The 27,479-nt window shown below is 53.2% G+C and overlaps 5 protein-coding genes across 9 annotated transcripts in view; 3 read left to right on the top strand and 2 right to left on the bottom strand.

The window, feature by feature from the left end:
* The window catches only part of CD40 (CD40 molecule), a 245,777-nt gene extending 228,029 nt beyond the window's left edge, over nucleotides 1–17,748 (bottom strand). The window contains exon 1 of the mRNA XM_015148819.3: nucleotides 17,745–17,748. The gene's annotated coding sequence lies outside the window, so the exon portion shown is untranslated. The remainder of the gene's footprint in view (nucleotides 1–17,744) is intronic.
* On the top strand, nucleotides 201–13,973 carry PLTP (phospholipid transfer protein). Of its 2 annotated transcripts, NM_001434457.1 has the most exon segments (16): nucleotides 201–277; nucleotides 894–1,004; nucleotides 1,099–1,198; nucleotides 2,255–2,383; nucleotides 2,653–2,808; nucleotides 4,421–4,484; nucleotides 4,570–4,633; nucleotides 5,970–6,061; nucleotides 7,211–7,387; nucleotides 7,470–7,529; nucleotides 10,130–10,294; nucleotides 10,396–10,463; nucleotides 12,854–12,896; nucleotides 13,037–13,100; nucleotides 13,184–13,260; nucleotides 13,664–13,973. In NM_001434457.1, coding segments are annotated over 15 exon segments (1,482 nt in total). In that variant the 5' UTR covers nucleotides 201–277; nucleotides 894–904; the 3' UTR covers nucleotides 13,787–13,973.
* On the bottom strand, nucleotides 13,907–21,350 carry CTSA (cathepsin A). Of its 3 annotated transcripts, none has more exons than XM_015148822.3 (15): nucleotides 21,236–21,350; nucleotides 20,935–21,116; nucleotides 20,669–20,780; nucleotides 20,373–20,423; nucleotides 20,203–20,289; nucleotides 19,809–19,964; nucleotides 19,380–19,471; nucleotides 18,615–18,699; nucleotides 17,947–18,038; nucleotides 17,790–17,868; nucleotides 17,558–17,697; nucleotides 15,687–15,762; nucleotides 14,924–15,013; nucleotides 14,622–14,726; nucleotides 13,907–14,363 (listed from the first exon to the last, which is right to left on the bottom strand). In XM_015148822.3, the coding sequence occupies exons 2-15, from the start codon at nucleotides 21,114–21,116 to the stop codon at nucleotides 14,280–14,282; spliced, it is 1,431 nt and encodes a 476-aa protein (XP_015004308.1). In that variant the 5' UTR covers nucleotides 21,236–21,350; the 3' UTR covers nucleotides 13,907–14,279.
* A 1-nt stretch (nucleotide 21,351) lies between these two features.
* On the top strand, nucleotides 21,352–24,399 carry NEURL2 (neuralized E3 ubiquitin protein ligase 2). 2 transcript variants are annotated; one of them, XM_015148824.3, is made up of 2 exons: nucleotides 21,352–22,438; nucleotides 24,140–24,393. In XM_015148824.3, the coding sequence occupies exons 1-2, from the start codon at nucleotides 21,697–21,699 to the stop codon at nucleotides 24,181–24,183; spliced, it is 786 nt and encodes a 261-aa protein (XP_015004310.1). In that variant the 5' UTR covers nucleotides 21,352–21,696; the 3' UTR covers nucleotides 24,184–24,393.
* Nucleotides 24,400–25,409: 1,010 nt separating this feature from the next.
* SPATA25 (spermatogenesis associated 25) lies at nucleotides 25,410–26,541 on the top strand. The gene is given in 2 exon segments (NM_001194340.2): nucleotides 25,410–25,490; nucleotides 25,882–26,541. Coding segments are annotated over 2 exon segments (684 nt in total). The 5' UTR covers nucleotides 25,410–25,435; the 3' UTR covers nucleotides 26,511–26,541.
* Nucleotides 26,542–27,479: the final 938 nt, after the last annotated feature.

The raw sequence follows: 27,479 nt of genomic DNA, 5'->3' as shown, positions 1-27,479 counted from the left end.
CCCTGGGCTTGGGTCCCCCACTTGTCCAGACAGCGGCCGGACTTGTCACGGGGCTCTGTACAGCCTTTTCCACTCTCCTGGCTGCCAGCGTCCCGCCCCGTCCCCTCCCAGCCCCCAAGGGAGGAGGGGAGAGCTGCAGAGAGGAGGAGGAGGGGTCGGGGAGGCCCGGCTTTATAAAGGCGGCTGGAACAGCCCTGCCCGCCAGACCCCGTCGCCCGGATACCTTGAGCTGCCCGCCACCCCACGTGACCGCGCCGTCCCCCAGCTCCACCGCTGAGTGAGTTGGGGCGCGTCCCCATCCCGTCCACAGTCCCTCGCCGAGCCGCGTGGTGCACTGAAGCCGGGGTGGGGAGGAGAGCCGATGAAGGAGAACGCTAACATGGGGGGCTCCAGGCAGACTCTCTAACGGGAGAGATTTAGGACCTGAGGGAGCCGGGAGACCCGGGAGCCCACGGTCTGGTCGGCCACCTCGTCTCCTCCCTGGGCGCGAGGCCTAGGAGACCGCAAGCCACCCTCCAGGAATGCGCGTGCAGTCGTTGCCGTGGCAACGTGCAAGCCTGCGCGAGCCCACCGCTAAAGGAAAGGGGAGGTTGTTGGGGGTGTGGGGACTGGTCCCCTGGAGGTCCAAACTCATCACGCGGCGGTAGCACGAGGGAACTGGGGACGTCCCCTCCCCCGTGTCCCAAATCCTCTGGGAGCCAGAACGCAAGTCGCATTGCCTCTCTGAGCCTCAGTTTCCACATCTGCCAAATGAAGGCAAGATTATTGGTTCCAAGTTCCCCGAAGAGTTATCTGGAGGGCCACGATCCAGGCTAGTCCCCACTTATGGCTGGACGTCCAAGGAATGGGTTTAAGCGGCTCAGATAACTCCTGCGACCCCACCCCACCCCCAGGCCCGCTCGCCATGGCCCTCTTCGGGGCTCTCTTCCTGGCGCTGCTGGCAGGCGCTCACGCAGAGTTCCCAGGCTGCAAGATCCGCGTCACCTCCAAGGCGCTGGAGCTGGGTAAGGCGCAGGGGCAGACAGGGACGGACGGGAGCGGACGGGGTTGGGGTCGCCCCAGTGGGCACGGGAGCTAAGGGTTTCGCTGCTGCCTCAGTGAAGCAAGAGGGACTGCGCTTTCTGGAACAAGAGCTGGAGACCATCACCATTCCGGACCTGCGGGGCAAAGAAGGCCACTTCTACTACAACATCTCCGAGTAAGTGGGGGGCGGGGCCTCGCGATCCGGGGCGGGGCCTCGGCGGTGGAGGCGGGGCCCAAGAAATCTCGGGGTCTCGGGAGACTGGAGGCTGAGTGGGAGGGGGCGTGGCCAAATCGATGAGGCACGATTTAAGAAACCGGATGGGGCCGAAAAGATAAAGGCCAAGCCAGCCATCATAGGCGGGACCGGGCAGATGGGCGTGGCTTTGAAAACGTCGAGGGGGCCAGGAAGGAAGCAGGACCGGTAGATGTGAGGCGTGGCCGAAGAGCACCAGAAAGGTGGAGTCAAGGAACTTGCCAATAGATGAGAGTGGAGTCTTGGGCACCGGGTGGAGATAATGGGAGGGGTGGGGGAACTGAAGACTCTAAGTATGGTTTAGGATGAGGGAGGGGGAATAAGGGAATTGAGATATGAGGGCGGAGCTTAGGTGATGGAGGCAAAGTGAATGGACTCTATTAAAAGACCGGGTGAGGGAACCCCAGGGTGTGGGAGGGGAGGGGGTGCAAGCAAACAAGACTTTTTTTTTTTTTTTCTGAGAGGGAGTCTTGCTTTGTTGCCCAGGCTGGAGTGCAGTGGCGCGATCTTGGCTCACTGCGACTTCCGCATCTCCAGCTCAAGTGATTCTCCTGCCTTGGCCTCCTGAGTAGCTATGACTACAGGCGCGTGCCACCACGCTCTGCTAAGTTTTGTATTTTTAGTAAAGACAGGGGTTTCACTATGTTGGCTAGACTTTCGAACTCCTGACCTCACGTGATTTGCCCGCCTCGGCCTCCCAAAGTGCTGGGATTACAGGCATGAGCCACCACGCCCGGCAAACAAACAAACAAGACTTCTAAGTGATGGGGTGAAGCTCCCTTTTAACACCTGCATCAGGAAGGCCTCATCTCTCAGCCACCCAAGTCTAAGTTGGGTACTTGAGGGACAATGGAAGAATTCATTCTACCCACTCCCGCTTCCCCAGACCTGGACTTGAAAGGGGAGCAGACAAATTTCCTGTGGTTGGGGGGAGTTCCCTCTTCTTGGCCCTGGATCTGACCCTGAGGCCTCCCGTAGGGTGAAGGTCACAGAGCTGCAGCTGACATCTTCCGAGCTCGATTTCCAGCCACAGCAGGAGCTGATGCTACAAATCACCAACGCCTCCTTGGGGCTGCGCTTCCGGAGACAGCTGCTCTACTGGTTCTTGTAAGGACCCAGCACCCTCAGGGGAGTGGAGAGTTGGTAGGGAGGGCTGGAAGTGCTGTGGGGCTGTGGGCAGCCCCCTTAGCCTTCCTGAGTTTAAGTTTCTTCATCTGTATAATGGGGACAAGCATACCCATTTCATAAGAGTTGATAGGAGGGTTTGGTAGGATGTGTGGAAGGAAGTGAAACCTTATTAGGAGGTATCATGATGCAAGGGGCACTGAAGACTCAACTGAGCTCCTACCTGGAGTGAATATTAACCCCCTTGGCAGCTATGATGGTGGCTACATCAACGCCTCAGCTGAGGGTGTGTCCATCCGCACTGGTCTGGAGCTCTCCCGGGATCCTGCTGGACGGATGAAAGTGTCCAATGTCTCCTGCCAGGCCTCTGTCTCCAGAATGCACGCCGCCTTCGGGGGAACCTTCAAGTAAGCCCCAGCCCCAACCCCAGCTTACCCCTTTTGAGCCCCACAGCTCATCTGCCTAGCACAATGCAAAGTGCACAGGCTTGGGAATCAGACCAACTGTGTCCAAAGCTCAGCTCTGTCACTTCCTGGCTGTGTGAACTTGGCCACATCGCTGAAGCTCGGTGCCTCAATATCCTCATTGGTAACATGGGGATAATGATAAAGCCTATTTTATAAGGTCATTGCCAGGATTATTTGTGTTGGTATATGTAAAAATATTTAGAACAAGGCTGGGTGCGGTGGCTCACGCCTGTAATCCCAGCAATTTGGGAGGTCAAGGCGGGCGAGTCATGAGGTCAACAGATCGAGGCCATCCTGGCCAACATGGTGAAACCCTGTCTCTACTAAAAATACAAAAATTAGCTGAGTGTGGTGGCACATGCCTGTAGTCCCAGCTGCATGGGAGGCTGAGGTAGGAGAATCACTTGAACCCGGGAGGCGGAGTTTGCAGTGAGCCGAGATTGTGCTACTGCACTCTGGCCTGGCGACAGAGCAAGACTCCATCTCAAAAAAAAAAAAAAAAAATTTTAGAACAGCACCTGGCATATGATAAATGCATATTTAAGTGCTGGCCACTTAGATAAGAGTAATTGTGAGGACTAATATGCACAGCTGGCCATGTACTGGATTCTCAATAATTGGTGTCTCTAAATAATAATAACAAAAATAATACTTTTTTTTTTTTGAGATGGAGTCTTGTTCTGTCACCAGGCTAGAGTGCAGTGGCACAATCTTGGCTCACTGCAACCTCCGCCTCCCGGGTTCAAGTGATTCTCCTGCCTAAGCCTCCCAAGTAGCTGGGACTACAGGCATGCGCCACCATGCCCAGCTACTTTTTCTGTATTTTTAGTAGAGACAGGGTTTTGCCATATTGGCCAAGTTGGTCTCAAACTCCTGACCTCAGGTGGTCCGCCTGCCTCGGCCTACCAAAGTGCTGGGATTACAGGTGTGAGCCACTGTGCCTGGCCTATTTTTTTATTTTTGCCGCTGAGAAGGGGATACTGTTCTTGTTCTGGAAGACAGTTGGGGAAAGAAGATGATGGATTATTGCCTGGTGTTGGTATACTGTCAGTATTATTTATTCATCAAAGTGTATGCCAGGCCCTGAGGATGCAGGAAGAAGCTCAGAGCCTATCTGGAATAAAAAGCATTTGTTATCAGGGCCTGGAGAGAAGGACTAAGAAAGTGCTTTGGGGATTCAGAGGAGAGGAATCTGGGAAGACTGCCTGGAAGAGGAAGCATCTGAGCTCAGATGGGGAAATACAGGGTAGGAACGCAGAGGGTGGAAGGGTTGTAAGCGGATCAGTAAGCGGATGGATGTGGGGATGCTCAGAGCGGGTTTGAGGCAATGTGGGTGGATTCATTTGGCTGATGGGACCAGCGGGAGGTCTTGAGAATTATGCTGGAGAGGGAATTCGGGCCTGGTTCTTGGAAAACCTATGTGGAGGACCTGTTATTCAGGCTGATGCTGAGGAATCCCACTGCCACTATTTCCCTGGTCTCTGATTTCTCCTGGACCTGGACTGGGGTGGAGGCAGGTTCTGGGCTCACCCGGCCTCTCCTTTCCTCACAGGAAGGTGTATGATTTTCTCTCCACGTTCATCACCTCAGGGATGCGCTTCCTCCTCAACCAGCAGGTGTGGGCAGTGACAGGTCGCAGGGTGGCAAGGGTGGGCCTGGTCTCACTTTGAGAAGGCCCTGACTCTGGCTCCCACCTCGCAGATCTGCCCCGTACTCTACCATGCAGGGACGGTCCTGCTCAACGCCCTCCTGGACACCGTGCCTGGTGAGTTGGTTGGGGGTGAGGCCAGGTGTGCAGCTGTCATGCAGCACCTCAGAGCAGGCCCCTTCCAAGCCCTGCTGTCAAACAGTCCTGGGTTCAAATGTGGCCCCTGGAGCTGACTTGCTGTGTGATTTTGGGTAAAGTGCTCATTTCTCTCTGGGCAAAGTGCTTGTTTCCTCACTTGCCTGGCAGCGCTTCCTCCTGGAGTTACTGTGAGGATTATCTGAGAGAATAGTTGTCAAGGTCCTCATTATGTGCGTGCTAATCACTGGTGTCCCATTTGTCTTCATCACCTAGCACCTAATAGGTGCTCAATTAACATGAATACATTAATTCCCTTTTTCCCTTTTTTTTTTTTTTTTTTTTTTTGAGATGGAGTCACTCTGTTGCCAGGCTGGAGTCCAGTGGCGCGATCTCAGCTCACTGCAGTCTCCATCTCCCGGGTTCAAGCGATTCCCCTGCCTTGGCATCCCGAGTAGCTGGGACTACAGGCGTGCACCACCATGCTCGACTAAGTTTTTGTATTTTAGTAGAGACAGGCTTTCACCACGTTGGCCGGGATGGTCTCAATCTCCTGACCTCGTGATCCGCCCACCTTGGCCTCCCAAAGTGCTGGGATTACAGGCATGAGCCACTGTGCCTGGCCATGAATTCCCTTTTTCTAAGCCATGACCTCTGTCTACTGTGGGGCAAAGTTATTGTCCCATCACACCCAACACACAGGCAGGGGAAGAGAAGGAGGAGGTAGGAGAAACCAAGGGAAAGGAACCCCATGCCATCTTTTTTTTCTTTCTTTTTTTTTTTTTTTTTTGAGATGGAGTCTCACTCTGTCACCCAGGCTGGAGTACAGTGGTGCAATCCTGGCTCCCTACAACCTCCACCTCCCAGATTCAAGCGATTCTCCTGCCTCAGCCTCCCGAGTAGCTGGGATTACAGGCGCCCACCACCACGCCCAGCTAATTTTTGTATTTTTAGTAGAGACGGGGTTTCACCATGGTGGACCAGGCTGGTCTCGAATGCCCGACCTCAGGTGATCTGCCTGCCTTGGCCTCCCTAAGTGCTGGGATTACAGGTGTGAGCCACTGTGCGCGGCGCCCCCATGCCATCTTTTTAGTGATTTGATGAAACCTCTGTGGTAGTAGTAATAATAATAACTAACATTAATGGGCACTTACTACACAGCAGGCCCTAAGTGCTTTCCACATAAAACTAATTTGACCCTCCTGACAACCCTGCGAGGGATGTATCCTCATTTTATGGGTGGGACTCTGAGCCTGGAGAGGTTAAGCACCTTGTCCCACATCACACAGCTGTGAGTGACTTGAGCCTCTTCCTGCAGTGCGCAGTTCTGTGGATGAGCTTGTTGGCATTGACTATTCCCTCATGAAGGATCCTGTGGCTTCCACCAGCAACCTGGACATGGACTTCCGGGTGAGCTGCTCGGGCTGGTGTATGACCTCTGACCTCCTAACAGGACCGCTTTCTCCGCTAAGTTGTGAGATTTTACTTCCTAAAGCACAGCTCTGATGAGGCCACTCTCATTGCTGAGAATGCTATGGCTCCCTATTACTACAGAATTAGGTTCAGCCTCCTGGGTCTGGTATTTGAGCCCTGTTAATCTTACCTGGCCCCACCTTTTATATCTCATCCTGTTTCTTTGCAGCTGCTCTTTCCCAAATTGGACCCTCGCTTCCCAGCTCAGGGCCTTTGCTCATGCACGGTCTTTCCCCAACTCCCCTGAAGGAGCTGGACACAAATTTCTACACAAATCATCTCATTTCATTCTCTCACAACCCTGTGAGTCAGGTACTAACATCATCCTCATTTTAGGAATGTGGAGACTTACTTATAGAGGTGACATCACTTGCCCAAGGCCACGTAGCTAGTGTGTAGCCACTACCTTTGGTCTCCCAGAGTAGTATAGCAGTTTCAGAGTACAGACTTGGGAGCTAGAATCAGTCGGGTGCAGTGGCTCATGCCTGTAATCCCAATACTTTGGGAGACCCAGGCCAGAGGATCGCTTGAGCCCAGGAGTTTGAGACCGGCTGGGGCATCATAGTGAGACCTCCTTCTCTACAAAAAGAAAAAGAATCCCTGAAGTTCAAATCCTAGCTCTGCCACTGACTAGCTGCATGGCCCTAAGCATAACTTTTCAGTTGGCCAGTTTCCTAACACGTAAATGGAAATAATCTAGTAAGAAAGCACACATAGTTAATGCAGAGTAAAGGAGTTGATCTATGTGAAGAGCTTACAGTACTTGGCACAGAAGCATGAGTATGCACACTATATGTAAATAGTAGCTGTTGTTACTGCCTCTGGCTTTCAAGACCCACTCAGATGCCACCTCTTCCATGAAACCTTTCCTGACCCTCCCTCTTCCAGTGTGACGGGCTCGCCCCCTGATAGCAGGTGTCCTCCTTTCAATGCCTTTTAAGAGATGTGCTTGTGAGTGCCCCAAGAACAGCAGCTGGGTTCCCACTGTCTCCCCACAGTGCCTAGCACAGGGCTGGGAGACACCTGCTGTCAGTCCAGGTGCCAGGCCAGTCTGCCTTGACCCTGACCGTGAATGCCCCACCCCAGGGGGCCTTCTTCCCCCTGACCGAGAGGAACTGGAGCCTCCCCAACCGGGCGGTGGAGCCCCAGCTGCAGGAGGAGGAGCGGATGGTGTACGTGGCCTTCTCTGAGTTCTTCTTCGACTCTGCCATGGAGAGCTACTTCCGGGCGGGGGCCCTGCAACTGTCGCTGGTGGGGGACAAGGTATGCCAGGGCCTGTGTGTGGGATGGGCAAAAGAGGGTCTGTGACAGAGCTCACTCCCTCACTCCTGATTCCCCTGTTCAGGTGCCCCATGACCTGGACATACTGCTGAGGGCCACCTACTTTGGGAGCATTGTCCTGCTGGTGAGTGCTGGCGGGGGACAGGGATAGGGCCACCTGCACACCAGTGAGACCAGGGAGGGGTGCAGGCGGGGCCCCCAGTGGCAGCCACTCAGACAGGGCTCTGGCCTCTTGTCTTTGGCCAATCGCCCTCGCCTTGTCGTGGCTGTTCCGTCTGTGAAGGAGGCTTCCCCTTCCTGCTCCTTCCTGCCCTATCTCCTTCGCAGAGCTGCTGTGAGGATCAGCGAGAACCCACGCTTTGCAAGTGTGAGGGCTTTAATAATAATTAACATATACTATTGTTTATTTGTGTATTGGGGAGGAGAGTGTTACACATTTTATTTATTTATTTTTTTGAGACAGTGTCTCACTTTGTCATCCAAGTTGGAATGCAGTGGCACAATCTAGGCTCACTGCAACCTCTGCCTCCCAGGGCTCAAGCTGTTCTCCTGCTTCAGCCTCTTGACTAGCTGGAATTACAGGCTTGTGCTACCACGCCCCACTAATTTTTAAAATTTTGTTGAGACAGGGTTTCATCATGTTGCTCAGGCTGGTCTTGAACTCCTGGGCTCAAGTGGTCACCCATCTTGGCCTCCCAAAGTGCTGGGATTACAGGTGTGAGCCACTGCGCCCAGCAAAATTACAAATTTTAGAAGAAATAATTCAGTCATTATCATCATCAAATTCATGGCTAAGAAATTAAGGGCAGGGTCTCTATTGTCAGACTGCCTGGGCTTCAAGCCTAGTTCTGAAACTGAATGACTGCATAACCTCTACAAGTTACTTAACCTCTCTGTGCCTCAATTTTCCCATCTCAGAAATGGGGATATGGCTGGGCATGATGGCTTATGCCTATACTCTGAGCACTTTGAGAGGTCAAGGTAGGAAAATTGCTTGAGCCCAGGAGTTTGAGACCAGCCTGGGCAACATAGTGAGACCCTGTCTCTATTGAAAAATAAATTTTTAGTCAGATCTTTTTTTTTTGGGTCGGGGGACAGAGTCTCACTCTGTCACCCAGGCTGGAGTGCAGTGGCACAATCTTGGCTCACTGCAACCTCTGCCTCCTGGGTTCAAGCAATTCTCTGCCATGACACCCAGCCTGAAAAATAAATTTGTGAAAAATAAATTTGTAAAAAATAAACAACAACAACTAAATTTGTAAAAAATAAACAACAACAACAAAATTGGCAATAATATCTGCCTCACGTGGTTATTATGAGTTTTTTTTTTTTTTTTTTTTTTTTTTTTTTTTTTTTTTTTTTTTTTTTTTGTGAAATGGAGTCTCTCTCTGTCACCCAGGCTGGAGTGCAATGGCGTGATCTCGGCTTCCTGCAAGCTCCACCTCCCGGGTTCACGCCTCAGCCTCCCCAGTAGCTGGGACTACAGGTGCCCGCCACCATGCCTGGCTAATTTTTTGTATTTTTAGTAGAGACGGGGTTTCACCGTGGTCTTGATCTCCTGACCTTGTGATCTGCCCGCCTCGGCCTCCCAAAGTGCTGGTATTACAGGCGTGAGCCACCGTGCCCGGTCCTTGTGAGGTTTAAAGGAGCCAACACATATACAGTGTTTAGAATCATGTTTGGTGAAGATTAGGCAAGTTGCATCTTATAGTATTCCTTCACTGCCTATAGAAGAAAGCATAGCAGTTTAGAGAAAGAAGATATGGCCAGGCATGGTGGCTCACGCCTGTAATCCCAACACTCTGGGAGGCTGAAGCCGGCAGATCGCTTGAGCCCAGGAGTTTGAGACCAGCATGGGCAACATGGCCAAACCCCATCTCTACAAAAAAACAAAAGCAAAAACAAAAACAAAATACAAATACAAAAATAAGCCTGGCATGGTGGCATGAACCTGTGGTCTCAGCTGTTCAGGAGGCTGATGTGGCAGGATCACTTGAGCTGAGGAGGTTGAGGCTGCAGTGAGCCATGATCATGGCACTGCACTCCAGCCTGGGCGACAGAGACTCTGTCTCAAAAAAAAAAAAAAAAAAAAAAGAAAGGAGAGAGAAAGCAAAAATATGGCAAGTGGTCTGGGCATGGTGGCTCATGCCTGTAATCCCAACACTTTGGGAGGCCGAAGTGGGCGAATCACCTGAAGTCAGGAGTTCGAGACCAGCCTGGCCAACGTGGTGAAACCCCGTTTCTGCTAAAAATTCAAAACTTAGCTGGGCATGGCGGCAGGCGCCTGTAATCCCAGCTACTTGGGAGACTGAGGCGGGAGAATCGCCTGAACCTGGGAGACAGAGTTGCAGTGAGCCGATATCGTGCCACTGCACTCCAGCCTGGGCAACAGAGTGACACTCCGTATCCAAAACAGAAGACATGGCAAGGGGCAGAGATACTAATGCAAAAAGGACATCCACGAAGAGTCTGGATTGGTGATGGGCCTGAATATTGAGATGTATTTAGGAAGCAGAAAGAGAAGAATACATTGCTGTTTCTTTGTGTGGCAATGGCATGAAGGCTAGATGCAGATTTGAGGGTTTTGGAAGCCAGAGCTGTCTCTGTATTTGCAATATGAGAGTCCCCAGAGGCAGAAGCTGCACCTGCCTTCGTCCTCTTCTTCCCTGGGGGCTCCACAGGAAACGGCAGGGACTTGACCCGCCCCTGCTGCTCATCCCCCAGAGCCCAGCAGTGATTGACTCCCCACTGAAGCTGGAGCTGCGGGTCCTGGCCCCACCACGCTGCACCATCAAGCCCTCTGGCACCACCGTCTCTGTCACTGCTAGCGTCACCATCGCCCTGGTCCCACCCGACAAGCCTGAGGTCCAGCTGTCCAGCATGACTATGGTATGGGTCCTGGAGTGGGGGCTGCTAGCTGGGGGTCAGGGAAAAATGGACTGTGGGTTACTGACCTTCTGGGTAACATCCTCCTCCCCATGTTCCTGCAGGACGCCCGTCTCAGCGCCAAGATGGCTCTCCGGGGGAAGGCCCTGCGCACACAGCTGGACCTGCGCAGGTATGCAGGCGCACCTCCCTGCACCTCAGTGTCTTGAGGACAATCACACCTGTCCACAGGGATGTTGAGTTAAAATTCGTTCATACCTATAAGTCACTGAGAGCTGGGGTCTATCTTTGTTAATGCATGCTAAAGTGCTTTGGTAAAATCTAACTCCTCTGCATTCTCACATGTCCCAGAGGCAGGCAGGGCAGGTATTATGAGAGATGAACAAATGGGTCCAGCAATGTTAAATAACATGCCCACAGTCACACAGCAAAGATCAGAACATGGGTTTTGACAAAAACCTCAGCACAACACGGCTTTGTGACCTTGAGGCCATTTTATCTTTCTTTTTGAAAAATGTTATTTTATTTTATTGTTTTTTTTTTTTGAGGAGTTTCGCTCTTGTTGCCCAGGCTGGAGTGCAATAGCGTGATCTTGGCTCACTGCAACCTCTGCCTCCCAGGTTTAGGCAATTCTCCTGCCTCCGCTTCCTGAGTAGCTGGGATTACAAGTGTGCACCACCACGCCTGGCTAATTTTTGCATTTTTAGTAGAGATGGGGTTTCATCATGTTGGTCAGACTGGTCTCGAACTCCTGACCTTAGGTGATTCACCTGCCCCGGCCTCCCAAAGTGCTGGGATTATAGGTATGAGCCACTGCACTCGGCCTTATTTTATTTTTATTGTATTTATTTATTTTTGAGACGGAGTCTCACTCTGTTGCCCAGGCTGGAGTGCAGTGTTGCAATAATAGCCGACTGCAGCCTTGACCTCCTGGGTTCAAGTAATCCTCCAGCCTCAGCCTCCCGAGTAACTGGGACTACATGCATGCACCACCATGGCTGACTATTTTATTTTTTGTAGAGACAGGGTCTCACTTTGTTGCCCAGGCTGGTCTCCAATTCTTGGGGCTCAAGTGATTGTCCCACCTCAGCCTCCCAAAGTGCTGGGATTATAGCCATGAGCCACCGCACCCAGCCCATTTTGTCTTTCTAGGCCTCATTTTCTCCATGTGTTTAATACAGGTAAAAGTAGCGTCTGCCTTTTAGGGCTGTGCTGTCCAATATGGTAGATACTAACCACATGTGACTATTTACATTTAAATTAATTATAATTAAAGTTTTTCAGTTGTACTAAGCCACATTTCATTAGCCACATGTGGCTAGTGACTACCACAGTGGACAATGCAGATACAAAACATTTTATAGAAAATCTGACTGGACAGTGCTGTTCTAAGGTTAAAGGAGATAATGTAGGTTAGGACCCTAGATTTTAGAGGCAAGTTCTGACACTTCCCAGCTGTGTGACTTCAGGCAAATTACGTAACCTTGTGGGGCCTCATTTTCCTCATCTATAAAGTACAAATCGTAATAGTGCCCACTCCTTAGGCTTGTTATGAGGACTGAACCAGTTGGTACTGTATTTTAAAACAGTTTACTAATATTACCTTTTTTTTTTCTTTTTTTTTGAGACAGAGTCTCGCTCTGTCGCCCAGGCTGGAGTGCAGTGGTACAATCTCGGCTCACTACAAGCTCCGCCTCCCGGGTTCACGCCATTCTCCTGCCTCAGCCTCCCGAGTAGCTGGGACTACAGGCGCCCACCACCACACCCGGCTAATTTTTGTTGTATTTTTTAGTAGAGACAGGGTTTCACTATGTTAGCCAGGATGGTCTTGATCTCCTGACCTTGTGATCCACCCGCCTCGGCCTCCCAAAATGCTGGGATTACAGGCACGAGCGACCGCGCCCAACCTACTAATATTAACTTTTTAAACACGTTGGCTGAGTGCAGTGGCTCACCTGTGATCTCAACACTTTGGGAGACCAAGGCAGGTAGATCACTTGAGGCCAGGAGTTCGATACCAGCCGGAGCTACAAAGTGAGATCCCGTCTCCACAAAAAAATTTACAAGTTAGCCAGTCATGGTGATGCACGCCTGCGGTCCCAGCTACTTGGGAGCCTGAGGTGGGAGGCTGACTTGAGCCCTGGAGGTCAAAGCCACTGCGAGTTAAATTGCACCACTGCCCTCCAGCCTGGGCAACACAGTGAGACGCTGTCTCAAAAATAAATAAAAAGAAAAAAAGAAAATAAATACGCTTAGTGTCTGACAGGAACTAAGCAATGTGAGTTTTGTTACATAAAATAAATAACACCTGCAAAGCTACCAGCAGAAGTCTGGCACATTAGAAGTGCTCAGTAAATAAAAAGTAGCAGCCTTGGAGAAAAGGAAACCCAAGTGGCAGCCATAACTGGCCCGAGGATACTTGGAAAGTTGTAGCACCTGGAAAGGTGCCTACGTGGGGCATCTGAGCCTGCAACTCAGGCACCTCTGGCAGGTAGGCCTGGGTGGTCTGAGGAAGGGGAGCTTCCAGGCTTCCTGCCCACAGGGCTTCTTTCTCTCCCGCAGGTTCCGAATCTATTCCAACCATTCTGCACTGGAGTCGCTGGCTGTGAGTGGGGAAGGGTGGGTAGGCTGGGCTGGGTTCGTGAGATCCTGACCCTCACCATTCCCTCCTCATATAACTGCTCACCCATGGGCAACTAAACCCACCCCTGACTGGCTGCCCTGTTTCCCCCCTTGCCCCCCCAGCTGATCCCCTTACAGGCCCCTCTGAAGACCATGCTGCAGATCGGGGTGATGCCCATGCTCAACGGTAAGGCTGGGGTGTGAGGACGGAGGAAGAAAGGAGGGGTGAACTGGGCGGGCCCAGACTGAGCGGGGTGCTCCCACCCACAGAGCGGACCTGGCGTGGGGTGCAGATCCCACTACCTGAGGGCATCAACTTTGTGCGTGAAGTGGTGACGAACCATGCGGTGAGTAGGGGCAGGATGGGGAAGGAGGGCAGGGCCTTCCCCTCTCTCTATAGTTCCCCAGTGCCCTCCACTACCTGACCCCAGCTCCCCCATTACCAGCCGTCCCCTCCCGTTTTAATCTTAGACTCCTAAAAGCCTTTGCACACACGGTGACTCCTCCTTGGAGCACTCTTCTCCCATCCCAATACCTACTAACCGTTCAGGTCTTAGCTCAGAGGTCACCTTCTCCAAGAAGCCCTCCTTGGCACCCATAGTCTACACTCCTACAACCTCATTTTAGCACCTTGACATGGAATTATCCATTAGATTGAGTCCCTGAAAGACAAAGACTCTGTCTCTTGATCTCTAAACGCTGGCCTCAGTAACTGAATGAATAAATGAGGCTCCCCTGTCCCCCACACAGGGCTTCCTCACCATCGGGGCTGATCTCCACTTTGCCAAAGGGCTGCGAGAGGTGATTGAGAAGAACCGGCCTGCCGACATCGGGGCGTCCACTGCCCCCACACCCTCCACAGCAGCTGTGTGAGCCCCCAACCCCCACGCTGGCAGCTGTCATTCAGGACTCCAACTCCTCTCAGCCCCTCTTTTCCCACATTCATAGCCTGTAGTGCCCCCTCTAACCCCCAGTGCCACAGAGAAGACAGGGTTTGAAGCTGTACCCAATTTAATTCCATAATCAGTCAATCCATCAATTACAGTCCGTCCACCACCTCCCTGTGGGCTGTCCTGAGCTCTGTTGGGTTCCTGGGATGGGATCAGTGCATCGTAAAGGGCATTCTTTAAGCAGAGAGGGGGCCAGGCCACCCCATTCAGGAACTGTTATGGGAATAAAGTGCTCACTTGCCCCCAGGCTGTCTGTGGGAGACCCTGGCCCAGTCTGGGATGCACAGGGCTGTGGGAAGGGGGCAGTCCTGAAGGCAGAACCTGGCCTGTAGGGGCACTTTGCTTAGAAGAAGACTCTCCTAGCAGGAGTGGCTGGGAGGGGCTGCATCAAGCCGTGGAGCTGGTTGCTGTGGTCCTCAGTATGGCTGCTTGTTCAGGAAGCGGGAGAACATGGTGAAGGCAGCGAGGGGCTTGTCGGTGGGAACCATGTGGCCGGCACCCTGAGGAGCAATGTTCGTGAGCTCCTGACCCCCACCATTCCCTCCTCCCGATATAACTGCTCACCCATGGGGAATTCCTTCATCCCAAGCCCTTTATTCTTCCCAGAACCTTCCCCACTCCTCTCTAAAAAAGCTTGCCCATACAGGGGCCAGATGGTGACCCATGACCCAGCCTAAAAGGCAGCCAGAGGGAAAGGACGTGTGGGTCCTGCTCCTTCGCCTCCGGCCCAGTTATCCCTCAGCAGGCCCAGTCCCTACCTTGATCGTGAGAAAGGCGATGTGGGAGAACTCCTTCACGAAACCGGCAATCTGCTCCCCGCTGTCCCCATACTTCACTAACCAGGGCCTGCGCTGCACCTCCATCTGCCCCATCAGGAAAGACATCAGCCTACAGCAGCTGCATCCTTGCTCACAGCTACCAGCAAGACCTTAGGGCTGGGAATTCCTCCACACTTGCCCTCTGTGGACCAGAGCCAGGTAGCCAGCCAGCCACTCCCAGGCATACCCGCCCCTGATCCTCCACAGCAGCCCCTATCCAGGGCCAGGAATCTCTGTCTTACCTTCTGGTTGAGGGAATCCACAAACCACTCATCCCCCATGAAATTGCAGGCCATGTCTACATCTCCATTATATAACAGGATCTGGTATTTCTAAAGCAGGACGGGGTGAAAATGAGTGGTGTGGAACAAGCCCAGGCTTTAGCCCTTCCCTAGTTCAAGGCCTACCCCTCAGGGAATTCAAGGGGCCGAGCCAGATAGCACGAACCAGGGAATTCTCATGTTTTCTGATGACTTACTGCATGTCCAGTATTCTACTAAATGTTTTACCTATGAGGTAGATACCATTATCCCCATTTTACAGATGGGGAACCTGAGGCTCATATTTAAGAAATTTGCCCAAGATTATGTGTCTAGTACAGGGACTTGCACCCAGGCCATGTGACTCCAGAGCCCATGCTATGAACCACTGTGCTGGACAGAACCCGGTCCTAACCTGGCTCTGCCAGTGCCTCCTATATCACCTTGGACAAGGTCTCCTCCCACCCTGGACCTCAGCTAGCCCATTTTTGGCATGAATGAAGCTCTTCTCACCCTTAAGGCTCCTTGGCTGATCCAGACCACTTGGCCTCCTATAGCAGTGCAGCATGGGTGGGGACAAACCCAGGTTCAAATTCTGACCCCACCAGTCACAGTACCCTGGGCTTCACCTTTTGGAGTTTCAGCTTCCCTTGTCCTGACAGGAAGTCTAAAGGGTCCCCAGCTTGCTGTGCTACTCTGGGGTCCTAAGGCTGCTGGTGGATCCAGCTGTGCTGTCCCCACTCACCTGTGAACTAAGCAGCTTCAGATACTGGGAGTTCATGCTTCGGTAGAGACGGCGGTACTGTAAGTTTACCAGAAAGCTGCCGGGAACATACGCGCAGGCCCCAGGAAGACCAGGTAGGGGCGAAAAGTAGTCAACAGATCAGACCTTATCTCCTATCTCCAAGCTCCAACCCAGAAAGCAGACAGCTGGGTTCCACTCCTCTTTTTGGGGGGCCACCTCTCTAGGACTGACCTGGATGATGGGCTGGGATTCAGAGAGCCTCAACTCATCCCCATTTAGAAATGTACAGGGATGCCAGGTGCGGTGGCTCACACCTGTAATCCCAGCACTTTGGGAGACCGAGGTGAGTGGATCACGAGGCCAGGAGTTCGAGACCAGCCTGACCAACATGGTGAAAACCCATCTCTACTAAAAAAAATACAAAAATTAGCCAGGCATGGTGGTGCATGCCTGTAATCCCAGCTACTCAGAAGGCTAAGGCAGGGAGGCGGGAGGCAGAGGTTGCAGTGAGCAAGATTGCACCACTGCACTCCAGCCTGGGCAACAGAGTAAGTTACTCCATCTCAAAAAACAAAACAAAACAAAACAAAACAAAAAACACCTACAGGGACACGTTTTGGTTGTTACAGGGACTGGGATGCATCTGGCATTTAGTGTCTAGGGGCCAGCAGGTGTGAGAGTCACAACATATAACAAGGTAGAGTGTGAGCACTGACCAATCAAAATGGACCTGAGCAGCCCCAGATGGGCCCAGTGTCACCCTTTTACTTGCGGTGGTGGGGGGCTCACAGGAGATTGGACATGGAAGTAATAGTTTGTTGTTGTTGTTTGAGATGGAGTTTCACTCTTGTTGCCCAGGCTGGAGTGCAGTAGCATGATCTTGGCTCACTGCGACCTCCACCTCCCGGGTTCAAGTGATTCTCCTCCTTCAGCCCCCTGAATAGCTAGGATTACAGGCACCCACCACCACACCTGACTAATTGTGTATTTTTAGTAGAGATGGGGTTTTACCATGTTGGCCAGGCTGGTCTCGAACTCCTAACCTCAGGTGATCCGCCCACCTCAGCCTCCCAGAGTGCTGGGATAACAGGCATGAGCCACTGCGCCAGGTCAGAAGTAATAGTTATTAACCAATGTGGTGGCTGGGTGGGTAATCTCAGCACTTTGGGAGGCCAAGGAGGGAGGATTGCTTGAGACCAAGAGTTCAAGACCAACCTGGACGACATAGTGAGACCCTGTCTCTACAAAAAATTTTTTAAAAACAGCCCAGAATGGTGACATGTGCCTGTAGACCCAGCTACTCAGGAGACTAAGGTCGGAGAATCGCTTGAGCTAGGAGGTTGAGGCTGTAGTGAACTGTGAAACAACAACCAATGTGGCTACGTAATGAATTGGGGCTGGGCGGGGTGGCTCAAGCCTGTAATGCCAGTACTTTGGGAGGCTGAGGTGGGTGGATCACTTGAGCCCCAGAGTCGAAACCAGCCTGGGCAATATGGTAAAACACCATCTCTACAAAAAAATACAAACATAAGCCGGGGGTGGTGGTGTGCGTCTGTAGTCCCAGCTACGGGGGAGGTGGGAGGATTGCTTGAGCCCACGAGTTCGAGGCTGCAGTGAGCTGTGATCACGCCACTGCACTCCAGCCTAGGTGACAGAGTGAGTGAGACCTTGTCTCAAACAAAAACATTTAACATTTAAAAAAGAAAAAAGAATTGGCTGTCAATCCACTGAGGGGTCAGGGATGGATGTTAAACATCCTGTACAGCTCATCTCATCAAGAAACCCTACACAGAAGATCCCTAGGAACCTGCTGGTGCCCACAAGCCCCAGCAACCCACCACCCCCAGTCACAGGTGGCCACAGAGCCTCACTTGCACATGTCCCATTGCGGCAGCTGTTCCGGGATGTGGAGGGCCTTCCGCACGTACGGGTTGTTGAGGTAGGTGGAAGCAGCTGTCGTGTTGGTGCAGGGGGGGTCCATGCGCACTTTGTCCCCTGAGCGCAGCAATGCCTGGAGGGCACACACAGAGGGTCAGGGCCTCTGCTTCCCTGCCCCTGCCCCCGTCCCCACCTCACCAGGAGGAAGCCCACGCCCTTGCACACCTGATGCCACGTCCGCTTGAGTGGCAGGCGAGTGAAGATGTTGCCCAAATCCTGGACCACAACAGTGTCCTTCTCATACCTGCATGTGAGGTGGGGGGATGGGTGGAGCCTCCAGATGGGGCTGGGGTTGGCCCCAGGGGCACCCAGCAGCACCTACCTAAAATGGCTGGGCACCCCTCCAGCACAAGGGGCATAGAGGTTGTAGATGTTGAGGCCAGAGTTGCCCACGATGCGGGCCACTTCCTGAAGCTGCAATGATACACCGAGCCACCATGCTTTACAGATCCCTAGCCTCTCCACAACCCCACCAAGTTGTCCCAAGATTTATTGCTCTTGAATTTCACCTCTTCACCCACTTTTTTTTCACAGGTAGGGAAACTGAGGCTCAGTGGCAGGAATCTTCCCAGCCCTAGGTCCAAATCCTAGCATCACTGCCTCCCAACACTGACTTCAGACAGTGATTTCAAAATTCATGGCCCTCAGGTTTCCTTATCTGGAAAATGTGGGTAGTACGATCTCATTTGAGGAGGAATCTTGAAGCTTAAGTAATCTACATAGACACAGTTCAGCACAGTGCCCGCCACACTGCAGGTGTTTGATAAATGTGAAGAAGTCCTTTCTCCCTCACACAGGTTATGGGATTTGCCGCCATAGGAGGTGGTGGTGGGAATACACACTTAGACACATGTCCCAGAGAACACTATTGCTTAAAGGTGCAAGAAGGCAATGAGGGATGGAGAACAAGGAGTCCCCAAGGAGGGAATGTGGTCCCATTCTTGGGATTAGGGATGGGAGGGCTGATGCAGAGTGACGGCAGAACCTCACATTGGTCACGCATTCCGGGTCTTTGTTGTCATAGAAGTTACACTTGTTTTGAGAGCAGCAGTGGGTCTGGAGAGAAGACCAAAGCCTGTAGGAGATGAGAGTGAAAAGTGCATCAGCCTCTGGTGGGAAGAGGAGGGCAGAGGAGGCGAGCATACCCCCACCTCCCACCAACCTCCCTGACCCTAGGAGACTAGGAAAGGTATCACAGGGTATGGTCTGCACGTCACCTAAGCTAGCTCCCAAAGAGGTGCCCCAGGGTCATACAGACAGGCCTCCTTAGTTCCTTTAAAATCTGATCTCTGGCTGGGCGCCGTGGCTCACGCCTGTAATCCCAGCACTTTGGGAAGCCAAGGCGGGCAGATCATTTGAGGCCAGGAGTTCGCGTCTAGCCTGGCCAACAGCAAAATGCCATCTGTACTAAAAATACAAAAAAATTAAGCAGGTGTGGTGGTACGTGCCTGTAGTCCCAGCTGCTTGGGATGCTGAGGCACAAGAATTGCTTGAACCTGGGAGGTGGAGGTTACAGTGAGCTAAGATCGCGCCACTGCACTCTAGCCTGGATGACAAAGTGAGACTCTGTCTCAAAAAAAAAAAAAAGAAAAAAAAGAAAAATCTGATCTCTATTCTTTGGCCTTTCAGCACTGTGTTCTTTCTGCAACCCACCTGCTGCTCATAAACCTGGGCTGGGCCTGTCATATCATGTGCCTGGAGGACAGACTCGAGATCATGTGACCCTAGAGATTGCCCAATTGCCCTATCCCATACCTGTTCCCCAGAAGGCCATGGTAGTAGGCAAAGTAGACCAGGGAGTTGTCATTCTGCTCATAGGAGGAGAGTCCATTGCCCACAGCCAGCCCCTGTGAAACACCCAGGGTGCTCAGCTCATGTGGAGGGCGAAGAGGAGGAGCCTCCCTCACCCTAACACCCAGACCTTCAGCAATCCGGAAGCTGAAACCCAGGGTGGTTTATGGGGGCGGTTGGGTGTGGAAAGTCACTCAATGCAAAGCACAGAGCTGGCAGCCTGACAGATGAGTTTCCTGTTGTGGGAGGCACACTAGACAGACCTAGGGCAGCTGGTGGTGGGGAGGGTATGCAGGGAGCTGGGTTGGATGGGGCTGTTGACCAGTCTGACCTTGCTAACTGCAAGGCCACAGCCTCAAGGTGCCTCCCTTCCCTCCTGCAGCTGCCCTGCACCTGAAGGTTCATGCTGGGGTCCTGCATGACCAGCACGGCCAGGGTGGGGATGTAGATGCCAGCATAGCTCTCCCCGGTCAGGAAAAGTTTGTTGTTCTTATACTCCGGAAAGAGGTGGAAGAAATCTTGAAGGGCCTCAAAATTGCTCTGGGCGACCTGGGGATGGGGGAGCAAGACAGAGGGAATCAGGAAGCTTTGGTATTTGAACTGGAAAGAACTTCAGAGATAATGACATCAACCCACCCTGTCTGTGTAAGAGGAAGTGACTGGCCACCATACCACAAGCATATGACAGAGCGAAAAGTGGACTCCAAGGCCATGCTCTCTCTCCCAGCATCATGCCATGGATGGAGGACTGGGGAGCCTGGGGCAGATGGGCAGGCACCAGACTCACCTCAGTGTCATTAGTTGCATAAAACTTGTCATCAGAGTAGGAGAAGCCCACCCCAGCTGGGGACTCCAGGTATAACACATTAGCAATCTAGAAGGGAGGGAAAAATTAGTCAACTGCCACTCCATCCAAGTGCCCAGACACCCCCACAGGACCCACAGCTCCAGCTATACCAGATTCCAAGAATAGGGGTTGTACTCCAGGGTGACACCATCTGGCTGGACCTGAGGAGGAAAGAGATGGCTGAGTAAGTCCCAAGGGCCAGCTGGGTGGAAGGAAAGGGCCACCGTGAGAGGCACTTTACATGTGGGCAAAACCCCTGAGAGGTACAAGCAGCAAAGCCAATGGCATAGAGGAAAATCCCAAGACTTAGAAGGAAGGAAACTTTCTGGTAAATCACAAAGTCCGTTTCTCCCTTTCCCCAGCCTTTTGCTTTAGGAACTGTGCTTTACCCCTGCTGTCCACTCACCAGGAAGGGGCCATGCTCTGTGAGGAGCCCATCTAGGGAGCTGCAGCCGGGACCCCCATTGAGCCAAAGCACCACAGGGCTGTTCTCGGGATCCTTCTGGGACTCCACAAACCTGGGAAGGGGTGTCAGGGCAGTGTTGGTGCAGTTGCAGGGGTCCTTTCCGGCCCTCCCGGCTCCCAGGCGTCCTCAGGGGTCTGCAGAACTACCCCCCACCCCTCATCCGTCATCTCTCCTCCCAGTCCCGCCCGGGAGGCAGGGCGGCAGACCAGTAGTGGAGGTGCTTGGAGCCGGAGCCTTTGAGGTAGCCGGAGTACTGGCGGAAGGACGGCTGCTTGGCCAGCCCGGGGAGGCGCTGGATCTCGTCCTGGTCCGGGGCTGCCTCGCCTCGGGGCGCCCAGGACACTAGCAGCAGCAGCAGGAACAGCAGCGGCGGCGCGGCTCGGATCATCTACGGGAGGCAGAAGAGGGGCTGTTGCCTCGCTCCTCAGCGCTTCCGTGAAGCAGCACCCGGGGAGGAGCTGGCGGCGCCTCCGCGAGGGAAGCCCCGGCCCCAGCGCCAGCTCCCACCCTCAAGCTTCCTCTACCGCGCACCGATCCCGGGCTCGGGGATCCCCTCCAGCCTCCGGTGCCAGCTCACCTCTGCTCCCCCGTGTCCTTGCTCTCCAGGAGGCGCCCGGGGACTGGAAGTCATGTGTACTCCGAGTCACGTGAACTCCGGCGCCACGTGACAGTCTTCCTCCCGCCCCTTCTTTGGTCCCTACCGGCCTGGGGGGCGGTGGCGGTCAATGCCAGGTCAAGGTCCGCGGGCCTCGCGGATCGTAGCCCGGGAGCACGCGATCAGATGATCCGGGTGTGGATGGCCAAGTTCTAGGAGGGATGGCTGAGCAAGCGGCGCTAGGACCCCCGGGCAGAGGCTCGGGGAAGGGAGGCAGGGGGGAAATGCCTTACAAGGTCCCCTTGCGGTCACCATCTGAGCCCGCCGCCCAAAATAGCCCCCGGCGCCCGCCAGCCTGCCTTATGGCGGAGAGATGGCTGCTGCCTCCGAGCCCGTGGATTCGGGTGCACTCTGGGGACCTGCGCGCCCGGAGCCCCCTCCCACCCGCTTCCATTGGGTGCACGGTGACAACATCCGCGTGGACCCCTCTGGGACGCGGGCCACACGCGTGGAGAGCTTCGCCCACGGCGTGTGCTTCAGCCGTGAGCCCCTGGCCCCGGGCCAAGTCTTCCTGGTCGAGATCGAAGAGAAAGAGCTGGGCTGGTGCGGACATCTGCGTCTCGGTCTGACGGCGCTGGACCCCGCCAGTCTGGCCCCCGTTCCCGAGTTTTCTCTGCCCGACCTAGTCAACCTGGGCCACACCTGGGTCTTCGCCATCACGCGCCACCACAACCGCGTGCCCCGGGAGGGCCGCCCGGAGGCCGAGGCAGCGGCCCCCAGCCGACCTCCAACCCTCCTGGTGGAACCATATCTGCGCATTGAGCAGTTTCGCATTCCCCGGGACCGCCTGGTGGGCCGCAGTCGGCCAGGGCTCTACAGCCATCTCTTGGACCAGCTCTATGAGCTGAACGTGCTGCCTCCGACGGCGCGCCGTAGCCGCCTGGGCGTCCTCTTCTGCCCGCGCCCCGATGGCACGGCCGACATGCACATCATCATCAACGGCGAGGACATGGGCCCCAGCGCCCGGGGGCTGCCAGCTGCGCAGCCCCTCTACGCGGTGGTGGACGTGTTTGCTTCCACCAAGAGCGTGCGCCTTGTCCAGCTCGAGTATGGCTGTAGGTATCCCTGGGCAGCGACCCCTCCTGGCGCAATGTGGGGACAGGAATCTGCTAGGGCTCGTAACCAGTGTGCTAGGCCTCCGTCTGTCCAGCACTAGTTTAAGAGTGGGAGAATCTAGCTTCAAATTACACCTCTGCTTGTGATCTTGCACAAGCCTCTACCTGGTTTTGGGCCTTGGTACCCATCTTGGCTGATGGATTAAGATGCCCTACAAGTTCGCTTTTAGTTTTGAGAATGTTTCCTGTATTCACCTAGGGCAGGGATTCTAAACTGATTTTAGATATTAGGGGCCTCTTTGAGAATTGTTTGCCCTTTTCTTAGAAACATGCTTGGTCGGCCGGGCGCGGTAGCTCAAGCCTGTAATCCCAGCACTTTGGGAGGCCGAGACGGGCGAATCACGAGTTCAGGAGATTGAGACCATCCTGGCTAACACGGTGAAACCCCGTCTCTACTAAAATACAAAAAAAAATTAGCCGGGCGAGGTGGCGGGCGCCTGTACTCCCAGCTACTCGGGAGGCTGAGGCAGGAGAATGGCGTGAACCCGGGAGGCGGGGCTTGCAGTGAGCTGAGATCCGGCCACTGCACTCCAGCCTGGGCAACAGAGCCAGACTCCGTCTCAAAAAAAAAAAAAAAAAGAAACATGCTTGGCCGGGCATGGTGGCTCACACCTGTAATCCCAGCACTTTGGGAGGCCGAGGCAGGCGGATCATTTGAGGCCAGGAGTTTGAGACCAGCCTGGCCAACATGGTGAAAGTCTGTCTCTACTAAAAATACAAAAATTAGCTGGGTGTGGTGGCATGTGCCTCTAATCCCAGCTATTTGGGAGGCTGAGGCAGAGAATCACTTGGACCTGAGAGGTGGAGGTTGCAATGAGCCGAGATCTCACCAGTGCACTCCAGCCTAGGCAACAGAGTGAGACTCTGAAAAAGAAAAAAAAAAAAAAGAAAGAAAGAAAGGAAGAAAGAGAGAGAGAAGGCAGGCAGGCAAGGAAGGGAAGGGGAGGGGAGGGGAGGGGAGGGAAGCGAAGCTCAAGCCTGCGCAACAAAGTGAGACCCCTTCTGTACAAAAAATTAAATAATTATCTGGGCATGGTGGTGCATGCCTGTAGTCCCAGCTATTTGGGAGGCTAAAGCAGGAGGATCGCTTGAGCCCAAGAATTGAAGGCTGCACTTCACTGACCACTGCACTTCAGCCTGGGTGACAGAGCAAGACCCTCTCTCTTTAAATAAAAAAAAAGAAAGAAACACGCTTATAGACTTGAGCATATTGGCTTCGAGGAAAAACAAACCCCAGACTGAGAGCTTTTTAATGCTGAGGTATGATTCATTATACCCCTGGTAAGCATTGTAGTTATACCTCTGATCACATTTCATGAATTCAGTGCACCAGAACCCTCTTTGTGCCAGGCCTGTACTGGAGGCTGCAGTTGCACAGGCAAATCAGACACTACTCCTGCCCCCAGAAGCTGCTAAGTGAACGGGGAAGGGATTGTGCTGTTATGATATAAACAGGGTTGCAGCTTTGTGATAGCCCTTGGGAAGAGGTGCTTCTCTCAGCCCCATAAACAGCTCCATGAAGCAGGCTGGGCCCAGAGAGCAGTAAGGACTTGCCCACATTTAATGGCAAAGTGGGGACCATGACCTAGATCTTCTGGGTCTTGGCCTCAGACCCACCCTCCAGTTGTTTGCCTTTCACAGTCTTCTTCCCACAGTGCCGTCCCTGCAGACTCTGTGCCGCCTAGTGATACAGAGAAGCATGGTGCACCGGCTGGCCATTGATGGGCTCCACCTGCCCAAAGAACTTAAGGATTTCTGCAAGTATGAGTGAAGACTCGCAGCGCACCGGAGCAGAGCTGCATCCTGGGGCCTCAGACCTGTGGCTGGCTCGTCTGAAGTTGGCCATATTGCTGCCAACCAGGACCAGAAATAAACAGCCAATGCTGACATCTTGATCATTGGAAGGTCTCCTTGCCCTCCAGCCTAGGAGAGGCACTTCGTTTAGAATCACTGCAGGTCAGCAGGTCGGAGCAAGAGAGCAGGGGTTCCTAGGCTGGCTGCTTGTTAGAGTCATCTTAGGATACGTAAAGAGTGCTGGTGTCCCACATCCCATCCCTAGGGATTTGTATTTGATTTGTTGGGAAATTAGGCCTAGACATTGTTTTTTGTAAAAGCTTCTCAAGAGATTCTCATGTACAGCCAGGGTTGAGAAGTATATCCCTAGAATAGAGGTTCCAACTTTGTCATATATTATAATCACTTGAGGAACTTTGAAAAATACCAATACCTGGCCTGTAATCCCAGCACTTTGGGAGGCCGAGGCGGGCGGATCACTTGAGGTCAGGAGTTTGAGACCAGCCTGGCCAACATGGTGAAACCCTGTCTCTACTAAAAATACAAAAGTTAGCCAGGCATGGTGGCGGGTGCCTGTAGTCCCAGCTACTTGGGAGGCTGAGGTAGGAAAATCACATGAACCCAGGAGGCAGAGGTTGCAGTGAGCTGAGGTCTTGCCATTGCACTCCAGCCTTCCAGCCATGGTGACAAAGTGAGACTCCATCTCAAAAAAAAGAAAAAGAAAAATACTAATACTGGGTCTGACCCCAAGTCTTACTCTACAAGGCACAAAGCACTTGGCTCCTGTATTTCCATCTCTGGTCATTTGCTTCTATACAAATGACCTCATTTCATCCTCAAAACTTCTAATGAGATAGTGGGCAGTCATCAGACCCACTTTACATATAAGGGTATCAAGGAAAAAACTGTCCGGGTGACTCATCCAAGGTTAGAGCAAGAACCTAGAACACCCAGCTCCTGGTCTGGTGCTCTTTTAACCTCATCCTATTGTCATGTTCAGGTTCTAGAATGAATAGGTCAATGCTGTAAGGTGGGTTCCAAGTGTAAAGAGGAGGGTCTATGAGGTGACGTTCTAGAAGGGCGAAGAAGGGAGGATAGGAGGCAGATTACTATTCCCTCACAAACCGGGGCTCGGGGGAAGCCATGTCCTACTTCAGGACTCCACAAACTCATCCAGGTCCTCTGCCTTCTGGCCAAGGTGAGCAGGGGGCACCTGCAATTGGAGGGAGCGCTGCAGCTTCCCCTGAGAAGTTGCTTTCTGGCTCTGGGGAGGTGGTGGTTCTGCTGGGCATTTGGGGGCTGGCCCTAGAATCAATTCTTTTAGAAGAAAAGCCATTCCAAATGTCCTTGCCAATCAATAACTACCTGCTTGCTCACTGTTCATTAATTCAACAAACACTTCTCCATCACCTACTCTGTGTTGGGGACTGGGAGTATGGATATGAGTAACACCTAGTTCCCAACCTCTAGACAGTCCGCTGGGGCTGGTCTTTGTTACTCCCCCAAGCTCTGCTCCCATGCCCTGCCCCTCGGGGGCCCCTCCTCAAAGAGACCGAGAATAACGTTCCATTTCATTCCTGTCTCTGCAGGTGGGACTGCTTCTCCAGGCCTGTCCCTTGGCCTCTGTAGTCCTATAGAGCCAGTGGTGGTGGCCTCTGGAGGAACAGGCCCACTGAGCCAGAAAGCTGAGCAGGTGGCACCTGCTGCCCAGGCCTGGGGCCCAGCCCTGGCAATGCCACAAGCCAGGGGCTGCCCTGGGGGGACTAGCTGGGAGACACTACGGAAGGAATACAGCCGAAACTGCCACAAATTCCCGCATGTGAGGCAGCCGGAGAGCTTGGGCTGGGACAATGGCTACTCCAGAAGCAGAGCCCCCGACCTGGGTGGCCCCAGCAGGCCTAGGCCCCTGATGCTGTGTGGGCTGTCACCAAGGGTTCTACCGGTACCCTCTGAGGCAGTGGGGAAGGAGGCCAGCTCCCAGCCTGACATCTGCATCCTCACCCTCGCTATGATGATCGCTGGCATCCCCACCGTGCCCGTCCCAGGCGTTCGGGAAGAGGACCTGATCTGGGCTGCTCAAGCTTTCATGATGGCCCATCCGGAGCCAGAGGGTGCTGTGGAGGGGGCGCGGTGGGAGCAGGCGCATGCCCACACAGCCTCTGGGAAGATGCCGCTAGTGAGATCTAAGAGGGGCCAGCCTTCTGGCTCCTGCTTGTAGATGGATGAAATAGCACCAGATACGTAGGGTGGCTTCTCTGTATGGTTCTTGGGCAGACAGGGTTGGGAGGAGGGCCTATGGCAGGGATGGGAATAGAGCTGGTGGTTGAGCCATTCTGACAAATTCCAGTCCTTCATCAGGGACTTCCAGACCCTAAAGTTTCTCCAGATACCACTAAGACAGGAGATAGGTTTTGTCAGGTATATACAACGGAAATTATGTGAGGTAGGGGCCCCTGCTTGGAGAGTTGAGGCTGCTTTTATGTTTTGAAGACTTGATCAAATTTTTTTTTTTTTTTTTTGAGATAGGGTCTTACTCTGTCACCCATGCTAGAGTGCAGTGGCATGATCACAGCTCACTGCAGCCTCAACCTCCTGGGCACAAGTGATCTTCCCACCTCAGCCTTCCTGAGTAGCTGGGACTACAGGCACGTGCTACATCCAGCAAATTTTTGTATTTATTGTAGAGAAGGGGTTTTGCCATGCTGCCCAGGCTGCTCTAATCTGCCTGTTTTGGCCTCCCAAGGTGTTGGGATTATAGGCGTGACCCACCGTACCTGGCTTACCCAGAATTTCTTCTTCTTTTTTTTTTTTTTTTTATTTTTTAGACACAGCCTTGCTCTGTCACCCAGGCTGGAGTGCAATGGCGCGATCTCGGCTCACTGCAACCTCTGCCTCCCAGGTTCATGCGATTCTCCTGCCTCAGCTTCTCGAGTAGCTGGGATTACAGGTGCCTGCCACTACGCCCGGCTAATTTTTGTATTTTTAGTAGAGACACAGTTTCACCATGTTGGTCAGGCTGATCTCAAACTCCCAACCTCAGGTGTTCCGCCCGCCTTGGCCTCTCAAAGTGCTGGGATTACAGGTGTGAGCCGCCACACCTGACCAGAATTTCTTATATTAAGTCCTAGTCATGTGAATTCTCCTCTTGCCTTAAATTTTCCAGCATGTTGAAGGCAGATCATAGGAC

Source organism: Macaca mulatta, chromosome 10 (genome assembly GCF_049350105.2).
Source record: "Macaca mulatta isolate MMU2019108-1 chromosome 10, T2T-MMU8v2.0, whole genome shotgun sequence".
NCBI classification, from domain to species: domain Eukaryota; kingdom Metazoa; phylum Chordata; class Mammalia; order Primates; family Cercopithecidae; genus Macaca; species Macaca mulatta.
The sequence above is the reverse complement of the archived record's forward strand: the minus strand, read 5'-3'. Positions and strand labels throughout refer to the sequence as shown.